Below are 15,886 nucleotides of genomic sequence, written 5' to 3' on the forward strand. Positions count from 1 at the left end.
TTTGGTAAGTAGTTAAGAAGGCACTTAGGAGGATTAAGTTAGTTGTATTCTCAAATCATCAACATGATAAATAAAAAATAAATAAAATAAAACTCAATTGAATTGAATTTTTACAAGTCAAAATTCTCTAAGGGCAGTAACAAATACAGAACCCCGATTCCAATCAGGTCAACCCAAACCATTCGTCACCCAGAACCGTTAGTCAATTTCTCCAAATCATCGTCTCCGCGCCGGTAGATTCAATTAGAATCCTCCAGACACAAAAACATACACCCACAAAACTCTCCGCTCACGATTTAATGAGCAATCACTCCGTCAACTCCGTTCATTCTTCGAAAAATGGCCAACAAAGTGCGAAACTTTGCTTTTTTTCGGGAAAAGGTCGTGAAATCACGGCGGCGGCGGTGGAATGTCCGCGACGACGATCTGCGTAGCAGAATATTCAAATTAAATTAGCAAACAGCTAAATGTTTGCGGGGCGTGAGGTCTCGAGTCCAAGTTGGCCTGGACATTGACTCATCTGTTTTTTTTGGAGTCGCGAGTAGCGGTTTTCGCTTACTATGTCACATTTTGACCTGGTTGAGTAAGGTTAGAGGATCTGCCCTAATCAAGTTGTATGACCGCGATGATCGCCGACTTGGAGTCGCAAGTCAACGCCTTCTTGTGTAATTTGTTTTGAAGCTGGTTTCCTTCACCCAATGTTCACCACGCCGCGAGAAGGGGTTGCCATTTTTAGCACAATCCCGTGAAGAGGTAATATTTAATGTGCGCCAACAACAGCTACAACCACAACCAGTTTGGCGCGTTTCCTGGTCACTTTACCGGTGAGGAGTTCATTCACTTGCCGCGGGGATGTCGTCGGTGTGTGGGAAGATGCTGCGATCAATGTCAAGGACAAACTGTGTATTGCGTTCGCGCGCGCGCTCTTCGAAAGGCTCCGTACAAGGAATTTTAATTGAAATTGGTCGATCGATCGCGGCTTAAGTCACTTGTGTTAAGGTGTGTAACCTGTGTGTAAGTGCTGAAAGGGACACACAAGACACATTCCTGGCATTCCTGACTTCCCTTCACTGAGTCATGACCGCGGTGCTGCCGCGCAGCAGCACCCACCGTTGAATTGCAAAGAAATGAGAGTTTGAATATACCTCTATATCTAAGCAGAATATAAAAACCAGCATTTATTCCGCGTGACGGCGACGACGACCAGGTTGCCTGGACACGACAACAACAACAACATCGCCATGGCGACGAAGCCGGCCCAAGTCAGGTCCGCGAATAATAGCGCAGGAACCGTTAGACCATTCAGATATATACGTTATAAACCCCGGCTTTATGTGGTTGTTCAGCCGTGTCACAGTCGTCACTAAATAGTTTCTGGCGGCGAGCGAGGGAAACACGCCGATTCCGTGCCGCCGTCGCCGCGACCAAAGATGGCAAATGACGTTTGGCGACCACCCCGGCCACCAATTGTGGGAAATGGAACCGGAAGAACGACCAAAGTAGCCATTGCTTGATCGATTGGATCCACACATTCGGGGCGGCGTTGCAGCGCAGGTTGCGATCTAGTAGTCTTTCCCAAAAAATTCGACAATTTCTATCCCAAAAGTAATCACCTGGCCTGCTGCGAGCGGGCTCGCGCGTAGAAAGGTTAACGAATCTGGCGTCACCGTCGTCAAATGGCCTGCTGAGATCTTGTGTGCTGCTTACCTTCCGCCTGACAAGGTGTGACACATTTCTTGAATTTTAAGCAACCTTTCCCTGCGGTTTGTGCCTCTGGCAAGAATTTCTGCGCAATTTGATGACTTCGTTTTGAAGCTTACCTGGACGCGGGGGGCTGCGATGAGTCAAGCGAGTTGAATGTCTTCTTCGGCTTTCTTGGGCTGTGGGGGTTTCTCGTAAAACAGATTTGCTAGCGGACGTGACGGGAATTAGATTGTTTTTGGTAGATTGTGCTTTAGACTTTCTTCGTGCAAAAATTGTTGGATTTTTTCCTCTTTTGAGACATTTTTGGCTTAGGTTTTTGCATAACATTATATGGTTTAAGAATCATTTTATTTTTAATTTGTATTTTAGCATAACAGTAAAGTAACTTTGCCGTTGGAAAAATTCCATTTGGATTGCAACAATATCGGAGAATGGTATTTGTTCCACAGACACAGCTTCAAAAATTCGCTGTTCGTTTGTCACCACAATTGGCGCACTTGACGTGGTACATTAACTTATTATATTGTTGATTAAAGTCAGATTTCATTCTGATGGACAATTTCTACCAACAACAGTGCCACAACCTGTTAGCTGATGTCATACATGTTTCTTCGTCTCGTTGATTGAAAGTAACCTGTTGTCATGATGTAATCAACGGTTCCTCATCAATCTATCGATTCCTTTCATCAATGAGTCTCCAATGAGTCCCATCAATGCTCATTATTCTTCGCAGCGGAGAGAAAGGCGCGATCTTCGCGTACTCCAAAAGGTGCTAACCACTCGCGTCAACGGTGTCGTTGACAATGAGCCCCAAACGATGATCATGAATTGCGGCCTTTTTAAATATGCATCAGAAGAACGGTGCGTCGCGCACTTTTCGGAGGATTGCAGCGACTGTGACGAATGCGTAAAGCGTTTTAGAAAGGAAGTTCTTTGTCGGCAAATTTTGTCAAGGTGCCGACTTAGAACGGTTTCGTTGCAACACGTGAAAACGTTTAGTACTCCTCCAAAGGTGGCATGAATAAACAATCAATTTGTTTCGTAGAATGCTCCCCATTAAATTGGGAATTATTACCCTCTTCAACTGTGTTCCGACCACGTTGTTTCGTCAATTGAGAGTTCTCACATTGTAAAACAGTCGGTCCTCGTGGACTGTGGAGTGTATACATTTCGTGTTTGCCTCGAGGGCACTCGAGACCGGCCACTTGTTGCTGCTGTGCCTAATTAAAAACCACTTTCAGCGCAATGCCAAAGAAATGTGTTCCAACTCTTGAGTGAGTGAGGTAGCAGAAAGGCGGCCCGAAAAAATGTACTAAAACACGTCAAAATTGATTCCCTCTCTTCGCTGGCAGGAATAATTATTACGGGAAACGTACGCGGAGGTCCCGCCCGAAATCTCGATCACTCACTTGTGGAACCGTTCACTTTGGGTGGTTTGTAAATGAGCACATTGCGTGCTCAAACTGGGCGAAATGGTCAAAATGTTGCAGATGCTCACAAAGTTGCGTATTACATTTGTGCAACATGTTGCAAATGTTCAAAATGTAGCCATTGTCTACAAAGTTGCATGTTACATTTGTTCAACATGTTGCTTATGGTTGAAATGTTACATTGCAACCAATTATTCAACATGTTCCAAAAATGAAACACGTTTGAAATGCTGAACATGTAGCGAATGATTAACATGTTGCAAATGATCAGCATGTTGCAAATGGTCAACATGTTGCAAATGGTCAACATGTTGCAATTGTTCAACATGTTCCAAAAATGCAACATGTTGCAAATGGTCAACATGTTTCAACTGATCAACATGTTGCAAATGGTTAAAATGTTGCAAATCTTCAAAATGTTGCTTATTTTGAACATAATTCTATTCCAATGCTGGACGTGTTTCTTTTTTTCAAAAATTATTCAAACTGCCACCACCCCACAGTACCGTCAGATTAAGTAGCATTTCGGCAACGAAACAGAAAAAAATCAATCCTGACATGCGTGTCGGACGCTTTTCAAAACCTTCCCCCGACAACAACAACAAAAAATCCCTTCAAGTCAACGCGCTCAAATCGTGCGTTGCCAAGCCGAAGCGAACGAGAAGAAAGTGCGCGAAAGTGTCAAAAGTTGATCCGGAATTCGGACCCCCGCGCCCGAGAACCTGTTCCAGGGAGTGGCCGGCCGCGCATACGCAGATATTGAAAAAGCGCGTATTTTTCTTTTCTCTTGTTTTGTTTAGTCCTCCCTCTTCCAAAACTTGTTCTCGGGCTTGTTTTGGAAGTCAACAACATTAAGGCAACGAAGAAAAGTCATTTCGAAGCGAAGCGAGCAGTTCGAATCAGGTGTTGTGGGGGGAAAAGAATCCCAAATGAGCCAGAAATTCCGTTATGTTATCCCCCCGACGAAGAAGAAGACGACAAAGACGACGACGATCGGTGAGGTCCGGATCACTTTTCGTCGGGGTCACTTTGCCCGGTTTGATAACATCATCGGGCAGATCCTAGCAGGCCGCGCGGCGACTGCGGCACCGCCGAAAAGATTAATGAAACGCGTGACAAGTAGGCGTGTTGCGCGGGGAAAAGGTCGAGGCTTGCTACGATCGATTGAAAGACGCGGCGCGCACGATTGCTGAGATTTCGAACCCAAACAAAGAGAATGTGTGCGCGCAGGGAGAATGATGATGAACGTTCTGACCAGGAGAATGCTGTCACGTCAAGTCGTTGAACCAGCTGGACAAGTCTCGCCAGGGTGAGAGAGTCCTACTTTGGCGAGTCCGCAGAGAACTGGGAATGGCTGAAAATTTGAATAAATATGTCTTTAGTACCCGCTCCCCTTCACCGGGCGCACATACTCTCGGTGGTGACCGTTTGTGGTATGCGGAATTTACTTTTATTTAAATTTATGGGCACAAAAACGTTACACTCGAATTCGAACGGAATTCGAAGTGGGAACCTGACGTTTATTGTCAATACACTTAGAAATGTTTGACGAAGGAATTCTTGGCTGCACCCAAACGAGAAAGATTTGACAAAAATGATAGCGACAGCTTCACCAATACATCTCAACAATCGACGCATCGTAGTTGGCGCTGAGAGGAGAATCAGCAACCTTAAAAAAAAATCCAATCGAATCCAGTAGCACATTCCAGCAACAGTTAGAATCGAGGTCCCACGGTCCCAACTTTGGACCCTCTGCAGGAATTCGTAGCCTACTGCGCTCACCTGATCGCGGTCGCTGAGTCATTTTCATGAATGAAAACATTGCCGGCGCCACCCTTAGCCTTCTATGATTGCAATATGGCGGCGGCGTCGCCGCTGGCGCCCATATTTTGTAACATTGGCCTCCAACTAGAGTGCACAAACAATCAGTCAGTCGTGGGCGCCGCCACCCATTACAAAGAAATTGAGGTCCTCTAACCTCAAAAAGTGTCTTCGCAGAGTTGTTTTCTTTCACTTTGGAATAATAACACAGTCCAACAAGATTTTGTCTCTGAGACGAGTATATGTGTTCCTAGTAGAATTTTGCCTGCTGAATCCGAATCCGGGTCCAGAATTGCTCCAAATGGTCCCAATTTAGAGATACACCCGTTTGAAATGTTAGTTTAGGCCAAAATTAGCTACTTTGTTGACTATTTTACAAAAGAACTATTAAATAAACAACTAAACCAATACATGTATCTTAAAGTTCACGTTTTCCTCTTTCTGAAACACCCCTGGTTTTTAAAATTTGATTGTTTCCACGCATATTTATAGCCATTTTAAAATTATATTTTCAGTTGGTTCTCATTCAAAATTTTCCAACTTGCATGCAAGTCAAATTCTAATTTTAAAATGGCTATAAATATGCGTAGAAACAATCAAATTTTAAAAACCAGGGGTGTTTCAGAAAGGAGAAAACGTGAACTTTAAGATACATGTTTTGGTTTAGTTGTTTATTCAATAGTTCTTTTGTAAAATAGTCGACAAAGTAGCTAATTTTGGCCTAAACTAACATTTCAAACGGGTGTATCTCAAAATTGGGACCATTTGGAGCAATTCTGGACCCGGATTCGGATTCAGCAGGCAAAATTCTACTAGGAACACATATTCTCGTCTCAGAGACAAGAAACATTTGATTTTTTGTTGAACTGTGTAATAATTTTCTCGGATCTGCCACACAATGACGCAAAAGGTCACTTTCTGGGCTTGGTTTTGCATATATTGTTGTCTTGTCTTGAGTGGAAATTTACATAAACCGATCGAGCCTAGAAAAAAAAAAATAAAGAGTCGTAAAAAAAAGGAACGGCCTACGGCGGCCGGTCGATCACCGCAGGAATTCGAAATCATAAATTGGTCTAATGCGTAATTTATATCGTTCTCTAATTGACCAAGCTTAGAGAGATAAACGGCTTAATCGTTGAGCCCGGTAACGGCTTGTAGGTTTTTTTTTTACGATCCGTACATTCAATTGACGTTCGTCGATGGTTTGCTATTTTGACGCAAAGGACATTTTTGCTTGGAATCTGCTATCAACTTATTCTTGAATTTTCAACCAAGTTCATTTGATGTATTAATTTTTTTATTTGGGATTAAATTAATTTTATTAAGCCCTTTTTATTTTTTTTTGTGGTTTTCTAAAATCAATTAAATTGCAATTCTTTTTTTTCTTAGGCCATTGCAAATTTTATTTCAAATTTTTGGTCACCATTCCACCAGTCCCGCTCTTAAAAAATGTCCGAAAAAAATAATTGCCCAAAAAAATATTTTTTGCTGAAAATTTAAAATTTTATACAAAAAAAAACATGTACTGCAAAATACTGCAAAATATTTCAAAATACATTGTACAACGTTTATTTATTTTTGTAGTTTTAATCCAATTGAGCACATTTAGACTATCCGCAAATTTTAAATTTTGGGACACATATCTGAAAAAGACATAAACTTTAGGATTTTTTTTCATAAATTCATTGATATTTTGAAAAATATCGCAACAGTGTATAAAGCATTTTGTGATACTTTTTGCCTAAATATTTTGAAAGTTGGGCTTGAAATTTTAAATTTAGTTTTTTATCAAAGGTAAATTTTAAGTTCCTAAAATATACAGAAATTGTTATCTCCCAAAATCCTTATTTCAAAATTTAGGGGATGGAATTTCTACAACGTTCAACAAATAAACGGAAAATGCAAATTTTATTTCATGTTTGTGTAACTCCGCAACAGTGTATAAAGCATTTTGTGATACTTTTTGCCTAAATATTTTGAAAGTTGGGCTTGAAATTTTAAATTTAGTTTTTTTATCAAAGGTAAATTTTAAGTTCCTAAAATATACAGAAATTGTTATCTCCCAAAATCCTTATTTCAAAATTTAGGGGATGGAATTTCTACAACGTTCAACAAATAAACGGAAAATGCAAATTTTATTTCATGTTTGTGTAACTCCGCAACAGTGTATAAAGCATTTTGTGATACTTTTTGCCTAAATATTTTGAAAGTTGGGCTTGAAATTTTAAATTTAGTTTTTTTATCAAAGGTAAATTTTAAGTTCCTAATATATACAGAAATTGTTATCTCCCAAAATCCTTATTTCAAAATTTAGGGGATGGAATTTCTACAACGTTCAACAAATAAACGGAAAATGCAAATTTTATTTCATGTTTGTGTAACTCCCCCTTCAAAATTTGTCAAAAAATAAAGAGGGAAAAAATTATTGCCTAAAATAGTCTATTTTTACTCAGTGTTGTAAATGAGTGATAGGAAAAACTATCATTTGATGATTTTTGCACCAAAAATCAGTGTTTAAAGCGTCCGTCACTATAGCTTGTGAGTTCTATTCTTTTATGTCGTGATTGGCACAAAGAGCATTCTCTTTCTATCACTCTATCTCTTTTTCTCATTCACGCACACTCGCCGAAGATTCTATTGTTCCCTCAGGAAACCCCAACAAAAGAACGCAAGAGGGGGATTAGGAACCAACCGTGGACTACTTCTCGTTAAAATGCGTTGTCGAATTTTGTTTTGTGACGGCTTTTGTGGCTACGCTCTGTTGAGGTGGGATTACCCTAGTAACATTTTTAAACTTACAGGTTTTATCATGGTTCTGAAAACCCGCATACAACCTGAATAGGCTTTTATGGCCTACTTAAAACCTAAAATGTTACTAGGGTAGAGTCACACGCGATAGAAACCGGCAATTCTTTGTGCTGACAATACCGCGACGGCTAAAAGGGCAGTGAAACTTTGAGAGAAGTGATTTCGGGCATGATAACTGGAGCTGATGAGAACTAAAAGTTCGATGTTTTTTAAACCCTGTTTGGACAGTCCAATCTCTATTATCCGAAGGCCTTGGAAAAAATTTACTTCGGATAATCGAACCGATTTTTTTATTTTTGTCTTATTTTTGATTGTCGAGCTTGAGTTTGACGTCTAAACTTCTCTAAAGTGATTTACAATTTTCAAATCCAAGATGGCGGCTTAAGTGGTGTTGATGAAATACTACGAAAATTCATTTGATAATTTAATAAAATAAAAACCAGCAACCTTGATTAAAATGGTGGCAGAGAACTCAAATTTGATATTAAAAATAAGAAAATAAAAAAATAAGAAAATACAAAAATTAAAAATTAATGTTCGGTTCGTGATTCGATTCGATTAATTGGAATTTAATTCCGGATAATCGACACTTTGGATAATCTTGACTGTACTTGTATGTGTGGACACACATATCGGAAAAAATTACGTCTTTTAAAGAGAAAAAAATATTGACACATTTTTTGGATTAGTTTTGCCAAATTCAAACGAAATTTATTAACAAAAAACACAAATTTACTAAAACAAAATAATTTTGAGTTAAAACTTCTCTGGTCAAGAGGGCATGCCAGCGACGAGTAAAAGCTCACCACATGTGAGCATTCAGATTTAACGACTCATTCAAAACCTGTCCGCTAGTGTCAAACCCCTCGTTCATGGAATGAAAAGCTCATAAAAACATAATTATTATTACAAAATTTGAAACGGAAATTACTGGCAACAAAACGATTGGCCGTTTTTCTCCCGAAGTCTACTACGACCACCGGCGCTCACGTGCCGACTTCAACCTGGCTGCAGTTCCCACGGCCTACTTCGAACCCATCTCCGACTCCGAGCCTGACGCAAGTGTCAAAATTGTCAAATTTATGTGACGCGACGCCGAGTGCAACCTTAATCAATTCTTTTTTTCTAAAAATGGCAAGGGTTCACTTCCTGGCTAACAGCCTTTTTCCATTTATTTGCATAACTGACATATTCCACATTGCACGGGGTGGGACGCACGATCAGTGGTGCTGTCTCGCCAGGCTTTACGACTTTTCGGAGCTTTATTGCTCAATTATTACCGTTTGTCTGCGCGTTTCGAGCATGGCAGCAACCAAGGGTTAACTCATTGTGTGCGCCTACCCTTTATTGACTCCAGTGCCACATTTGAAAAGTGCATTTCCAAGGTTAAAGACCCCCGTCTCATCTCTTCCCAAAGAGAGGTGAGGGGGATGTACTCAGCCTGCTAATTTGCACTTGTTTTTACGAGTATGCAAACATCATCTTTACAGCCACTAAAAACGAACTGCTCAAAAGGGGCAAATTTCCTTAAAGGTAAATAGTGCCCATTCTAATGAGGGAATGCTGATAGCTCAATTAATTCCAAATCAAATTTGCATTTCCTGCTGAATGATTCATGAGGCAACCCGACTCCACAAGAAAGATCGAAGAAACCACGTGAGATCAAGCCGAAGGGTTCAGAATTTTCTTCTTCCGATTGGGGTCGCCGGGGCAACAGGTCCCGCGTGGTGGACTCTCGTACGTGATCGCACGTACGTGTTCCGAAGGGTCTCCAGACACGCGGATGCTGCTGGAACTTTAAAAAGGGCCGCGGCTTGGTGTGGTAGTATCACCACCAGCCTCGAAACAGGTAGAACAACTTTCATTTTTAAAACCTGATATCCCTTTGCACTCTCGAGAGCGTGCTCGAATGCGCGCCTGGTTGTAATTTGCTCTTTTATCATCATCGCTGAGGGCTCGAACTCGGACTCGAACTTGTTGTTGCTGGTGGTTTGTTGTAATCTTGATGCGTTTTTTCTCGACCTTTTTGTTGTGCTCTCTTTCTCCGCGTGGTCTTGGCCGGTGGCGGTACTTTTCCAAAATCGAACATTTTTCCGTCCTTTTTACGACGCGTCAGCTTTTTTGGACGAGATTCGTGGAAGGTTTGTGGGAGCAGGGAGGAGGACTTTGGAAAAGGAGCAAAACGATTACCGTAATTATTTAGTATTTTATGATTATGATTATTAAAAAGGTACATAACAGGCTGATTAATCGGGGGGGACCAGACTGCTGGGAAAAAGTAAAACATTAACTCACTTTGAAGTGACTTTTCTGTATAGAAAGTTTTGACTTTTAAATTTTTAATTGAACATAAATTAAATTTTCTTAACATTTTTGTGAAATTTTGCGAGAAATTTTGTTTAATTTGATGAAATTATGTCTTTCATCGGAGCGGGACATTTATGAATTGGTCTTTAAAAAAACCAAATAAATAAATAATAATAACAATATCTGTTGTTTTCGCATTCTTTTAATGCCTCCGGCTGAAAAGAAAAATTATTCTTTCAACATGAACAGTTCTTTGGGCTAATTAAATTCATTGAATTTACTGATTTATGTTATCTTTTGCATTCTTTTTTGAACATAAATTGAATTTCCCAAAAAAAAAGACAGTGGTTTTTGCATTTCTTTAAACAGTACCAGTTGTTTGGAATATTTGATAGAAAATTTTATTTATTTGTGCGAGTTTGTACCTGATTTTCTTAATAACCAGTTCCTTGAAAATAATGAGCTAAAAAATGTGTTGAGCTTTACATTATTTTCAAAGATAACCAATTTCTATGAGTTTTATAATTAATCATGACCTGATTTAGAAAATTAAATGTTCAAAAGAGAAAAAAAAACTATAAATTTCTGCATCCTATTCAGCGTAGGTACCCAGTTCTTTGAAAGTAAATATCCCTTGGGTGAAACGTCATTTTCGGTGAAATGACCTTTGGCGAATTTTCCATTATACAGATTCGCCTTTATCCATTCTATGTAAAAAAATGGTTGCAATATATGATCAAAAATAAAAATCGACAAAATTTTTATTTGGTATCTATTTTCAGTTCATGTAGGGGAAATACACCTATTCTCATAATTCTAAGCGGTGGTGTATGAATGAAGTTCGAAAATCTGGGGTGTTTCTTGAAATTCACTAAAATCATGAACACTTACCTGTAGAACAGCTTTTTGTGAACATTTCTGTTTAATTTGACTTTTACCAAAAGTTTTTCTTATTGCTTTTACCAGCATTTTACAGAAATATTTTCAAATTCTATTCTAGTCACAAGAGAACTTGCTGTTTTGCCAGTTCATGCTTTTGAAACAAACATTTAGGATTAAATAAACAAATCTGGCACTGGCTCACTCTTATACGCGCTGATGGTGGTGTTGGTGACAGGCCTTTGTGCTTTATTTGCCTTCGCTTTTAGTCAGCCTTCGACGAGAATAGGTTAAGACGTCAAGTGACAAAGGGCGTTTGTTCTTTAGCGTTTGCAAATTAATGACATGTTTTGGGATTATTTTTCATGTTTTTTACATGCAACCAATTTGTCGCAAAATTCAGTTAAAGAAAGATAATAACTCAGAAAAAAGTTACCTCCGAAAAGCAACCCCCAGTAAGAAAACTCCAATTGTTTACCCAAGTGCCGATCCTCGACAGGGAAAAAATCGTCTTGTCGCAACCCTGCTCCAAGATCCACAAATTGACACACTGAAAGAAAGAAAAAAAAACAACAAAAGCAAAATCTCTCCGTCGTGTCGGCTCACGATTTAAACGATTTTGCCCAAATTTGGCCGGTATTGGGAAAAAATTTCAGTTAATGACGGCTCTCCGCTTTGCGGCGGCGACGGTTATCGCAGTAAGCGGCGTGTCATTATCGAGATTTTCGGTGTATACTTCGTTTTCTCACAGGTTATCGATCGACGATCGGTGGCGGTTACGTCAAGTAAAAGGCAATTATTGTTTTGCATGTTGAGTAAATGAGTAAATATGATTTTTTTCATTCCAATTTTTGTCATATTTTATGGCCGACCTGTTTGATTCCCAAATTATCACCCCCTGAAAAGACGTAAAATAATCCCTTTCCCATAAAATTAGGTCACACTGAGTCTGCCCAGTAAGTACGCGTGAATTAATTCCAGTCTCGTCGTCTGGCTTGGGCCTAATTCCCTTTGAAACAGGTCGGTCGAATTCGGACCAGCTCGAACAGGTAGCGCATTCTTGGCCCGTCCTTTTGTTCGCGCCTAATCCAACAATTTATTCGCCCGGCCGTCTTTGATTCCTGGAACCTTTCCCACGAATGAAAAAAAATGTCGTTGGTTTACGACAGGGGACAAAAATCAAACACATAAATAAACATAACTTTTCGGGGTGTTACGGCGTTTGATGCTGCTCGCGCAGCGAGTGACATTTCTACTAGTGTGCCGGCTAATGCTAATTTGGGTCATTTTCACTGTTTTTTTTCAGACGATGCAAGACACACTCAAAATGTCCAGCTACGCGGACATGCAGGACTGGATGGACCGAGACTCGAAGCTCCCGCCGGTGATCCTGAACGACAAGCTGATGACGGACGCGATCATCGGCGGAACGGGGATGCCGATCAAGACTGAGCACTCGTACAGCCTCAACTCGGACGGGGACTCGATCAGCGACACCCTGCCTGACTCGCCGCACAGCCTGCAGAACAAAATGGACGGTAGGTGGATTGACATTTTGCGATTTGGGATGTTTTTCGTCAAATCGATCGCAATAGGTTTTTAAACATGGGATTTTACTGAAAATTGAGTTGCTACCTTCAACAACATCATTTCGACGGAAGCTTCTGTTTGAACAAGTGTCATCAGCTTGATATGTTTTTCAGTTTACAATTATCTTGGCGTGTTTTGCTAGCGTGATATAATCAAGTTTTTGTTTTAGCCACAAATTGGCACAGCTGCTTTTTGGTACTTTTTTTGAACACACAAGCTCCTAAACTGACGTCAATGATGCGCCTCATAGACTCGCCTTCGAATATTTGAAGGTCACATTTGGTAATCAAATCTGTTTCGACTTCGACCGCGAACATCACTTGTCCAAATACAATGTTGCCATCCGCTGGTATTAAAAATGCATCAATTCACCTTAACACGAAGCGATAAGGTGGTAAATAAACATATATGCCAGACATAAAGATCAAGCCTCCTAATCAGCACATGCAGCGCACAGGTACTTTGCGCGAAAGTTTAAGGCCGCAGCGCAGGATTGATCCCGACGACCGTCATAAATTTTGCGCTACTAATGATGGTCCTTTCCCCCGCGGCCGGCCATCATATCCAAGTAGGCCTCGCACTCACGAAATGTCAAGCCATTTGTCCTGGTGGTGGTGGCGGTGTCTAGCCGGACTTAGCCTACTTTGATGTGAGTGTGCGGGTCCGTAACATTAAATTTCCGTGCGATCTTTGATCTGTGGACGCTCCGCGCGCGCTCAGTCTTTATGTCAATATTTGAAGTGATCTTTACCCGAGAAGACTTACTTGTGCGGCTAAGCCTACTTCGACTGGGAACCCAGCGCTCACGGGGATGGCATTTCTGTCGGCACACTCTGAATTTCTTTTATATATCTGTTGGTATGTTCTAAAATGAGAAACGTCTATCAAAATATTACCACCAGACTCGGGGGGCCAATTACGCTCTTCAGCGCCGTTGCCGACGACCAGAGTAATCCAATCCGTGGTCCAACGCACGCAACGAACCGTCTAACCCACAGCCTACTGCAATCAATGCCCGCTCGCGAAGCAAAAAAAAACGAACCAAGTTACGAGCGGGGATTGATCCCTGCGATCGTTCGCACCACAGAAGCGACATTACGGTTTTGCAATTATTTAATACGGAGCTATAAAATTGCCCATTTCATGGCTTAGCGCCGATGACATTTCGAAGGGTGTGCGATATTGATTACATTAGCCTCGTTTTATGGCTGTTTAGCGCGGGGCTGGACGATGAAAGGGACTTAAGCGCGGCTTAATTTAGTACTTGTGGGGAAGATGATGCGCAACAATGTTCTAACATTGTTGCAAGGTGGGTCGAGTTGGCGTCCAGGTGGACTGGAGTTCGAGCCGGATACAATTGAATGTCATGGTTGATTTAGTGGCTTAGCAGGATGCTTAGCGGAATCGTTGGGGTCGAGGCAATTGTTGGGCAATATAATTAATTAGCGATTTCACATCTTTTAGCATTGAACCGGATGGCATTGTGCTGCACTTGATGACGTGAGCCAAGTGGAATTTTTTGCATTCGTATAAAATTGAATTTTTTTTCGGACTTGGCCATAACTCGGAATTGCTGGAAGATTGATCCGACTTGAGTTTGTTTTGGGAGAATATTTCGGAAAAATGCCTATAACCTTTATACTAAATAACTTAATTAAATTTTTAAATAAAAAAAGTGTCAGTTTTAAATTGATTTTAGAGGGAATTTTCAGCAAAAATGATTATTATAAAAGAATATTAAAATCTGACCACCTTGACGTGGAATATCGTCATAAAATTTTGACACACATGATTTCTAGAAAAACATTAAAAACAAAAAAAAACATAATTTCTGCAAAAATTATAAAAAAATATTATAAAGTATCACCAAATGCTTTCAACATTTAAACAGTTATACTACCAAAAAAATGTCAAAAATCAATGAAATTATGAAAATCTTTATTGCTTTATGTTCAATTTCCAAAAAAAATCAAAATAAGCAATTTGTAATTGTTTACATTTTTGCAAATAGACGTTTGTTTGTATTTTTTTTTGCAATAAAAAAGGTATACAAAAAAATTGCCTATGTTTTTAATTATTCTTTTTCCTTTAAAATTTTATTTTTCAAAGTCCAGAAAATTGCACAATTTAAGTTTAGTGTATATCCATTTCCAAATTTAAAACCTTTAAGTGCTCTAAACACTGCTGTCCCTACTCAAACTGTAGTCCCGATTCGCCCCAGATGACGGTACCAATATCTCAGAAACCATTAGGTCCTTTTTTAATGTTAAAAAATGAAACATTTGGAAATTTTCTGTTATTTTTTGCTAAGAAAATATTTTTAAAATTTTGGAATCAAAATAAACATTTTAGAAAGGTCAAATGTTCAATATGATGCCCTTTTGAAATGTGAAGAGTTGATTTCAAAATGTTTTATCATTGAAAATATTTACATTGCTTTTTTTTATTTCTCTTACGATTGAAAATTTCTCAACGCTTTGAAAAAATATTTTCAGGAATGAAGTTAAGTTGCTATATCTTGAATCTTTTTCCAAAATGCGTTGTATTTGTCCTCTTAAAAATAAAAAAAATCAAAAGACTAAAGAAGGTAGGCTAGAGTTTCGAGTGTTGCAAAATCTGCTACCGAAGTAATGTATTTTTGAAATATGCTGATTTTTTTTTAAATAAGTAAGACCGTTGCAAATATTTTTCAAAGTTATTGTATGCTCCCCCCCTTCAAAATTGGTCCGAAAAATCAGGGAGCAAAAAAATATTTTTTCAAAAATCTTCAAAATTTTAATGAAAATAGAAGTCAAATCCACTTGCAATAATCAAAAACGCATTTTTCTGCATTCATAATCATATTTAGCATTTTTAAATCAAATTCCAATGTACAGACCGCAAAACTTTTTTTTGCAAAAAAAATTGTGAATACTTAGGTATTTTGGAAACTATTAATTGCAAAACAACTAGGCAGGTGCAAAATGCATTTTTAAACAAATTGTTCATTCAAATGTGGCTCGTAAATCCAATTTTTTACTTTTTTGGTAAGAGTCGAGGGGCATAAACTTCAAAAAATATTGGCAACGGCTTAAAATACTGTTAGCGGCTTAAACCATTATTAGTTAGTCTGATATTATTTCAAAGCACACTTTTTTAGGGAAAATGTTTAGGACGAGGGGGGGGGGGATGTTATTGCTCTAAAAGAAATATAAATATTTTAAACTCTGTAGCTATTGTCATATTTGTAAAACTTTTAACAATATGATATCAAAGCTTAAAAACCTCTTCATTATTTTTTTAAACTTAAATTGAGTGCTGAAAAACTGATATAGGACAATTATGTGATGACATTTTCGCATGTGAAG

General features: G+C 39.2%; 1 protein-coding gene across 1 annotated transcript in view; it reads left to right on the forward strand.

The window, feature by feature from the left end:
* LOC120426384 (cyclic AMP response element-binding protein A) overlaps positions 1–15,886 on the forward strand; it is a 116,478-nt gene that overhangs the window by 87,298 nt on the left and 13,294 nt on the right. Inside the window, exon 2 of the mRNA XM_052707463.1 lies at positions 12,256–12,487. Within this exon, the coding sequence (XP_052563423.1) occupies positions 12,256–12,487 (232 nt within the window). The remainder of the gene's footprint in view (positions 1–12,255; positions 12,488–15,886) is intronic.

This window comes from Culex pipiens, chromosome 2 (assembly GCF_016801865.2).
Source record: "Culex pipiens pallens isolate TS chromosome 2, TS_CPP_V2, whole genome shotgun sequence".
NCBI lineage: Eukaryota > Metazoa > Arthropoda > Insecta > Diptera > Culicidae > Culex > Culex pipiens.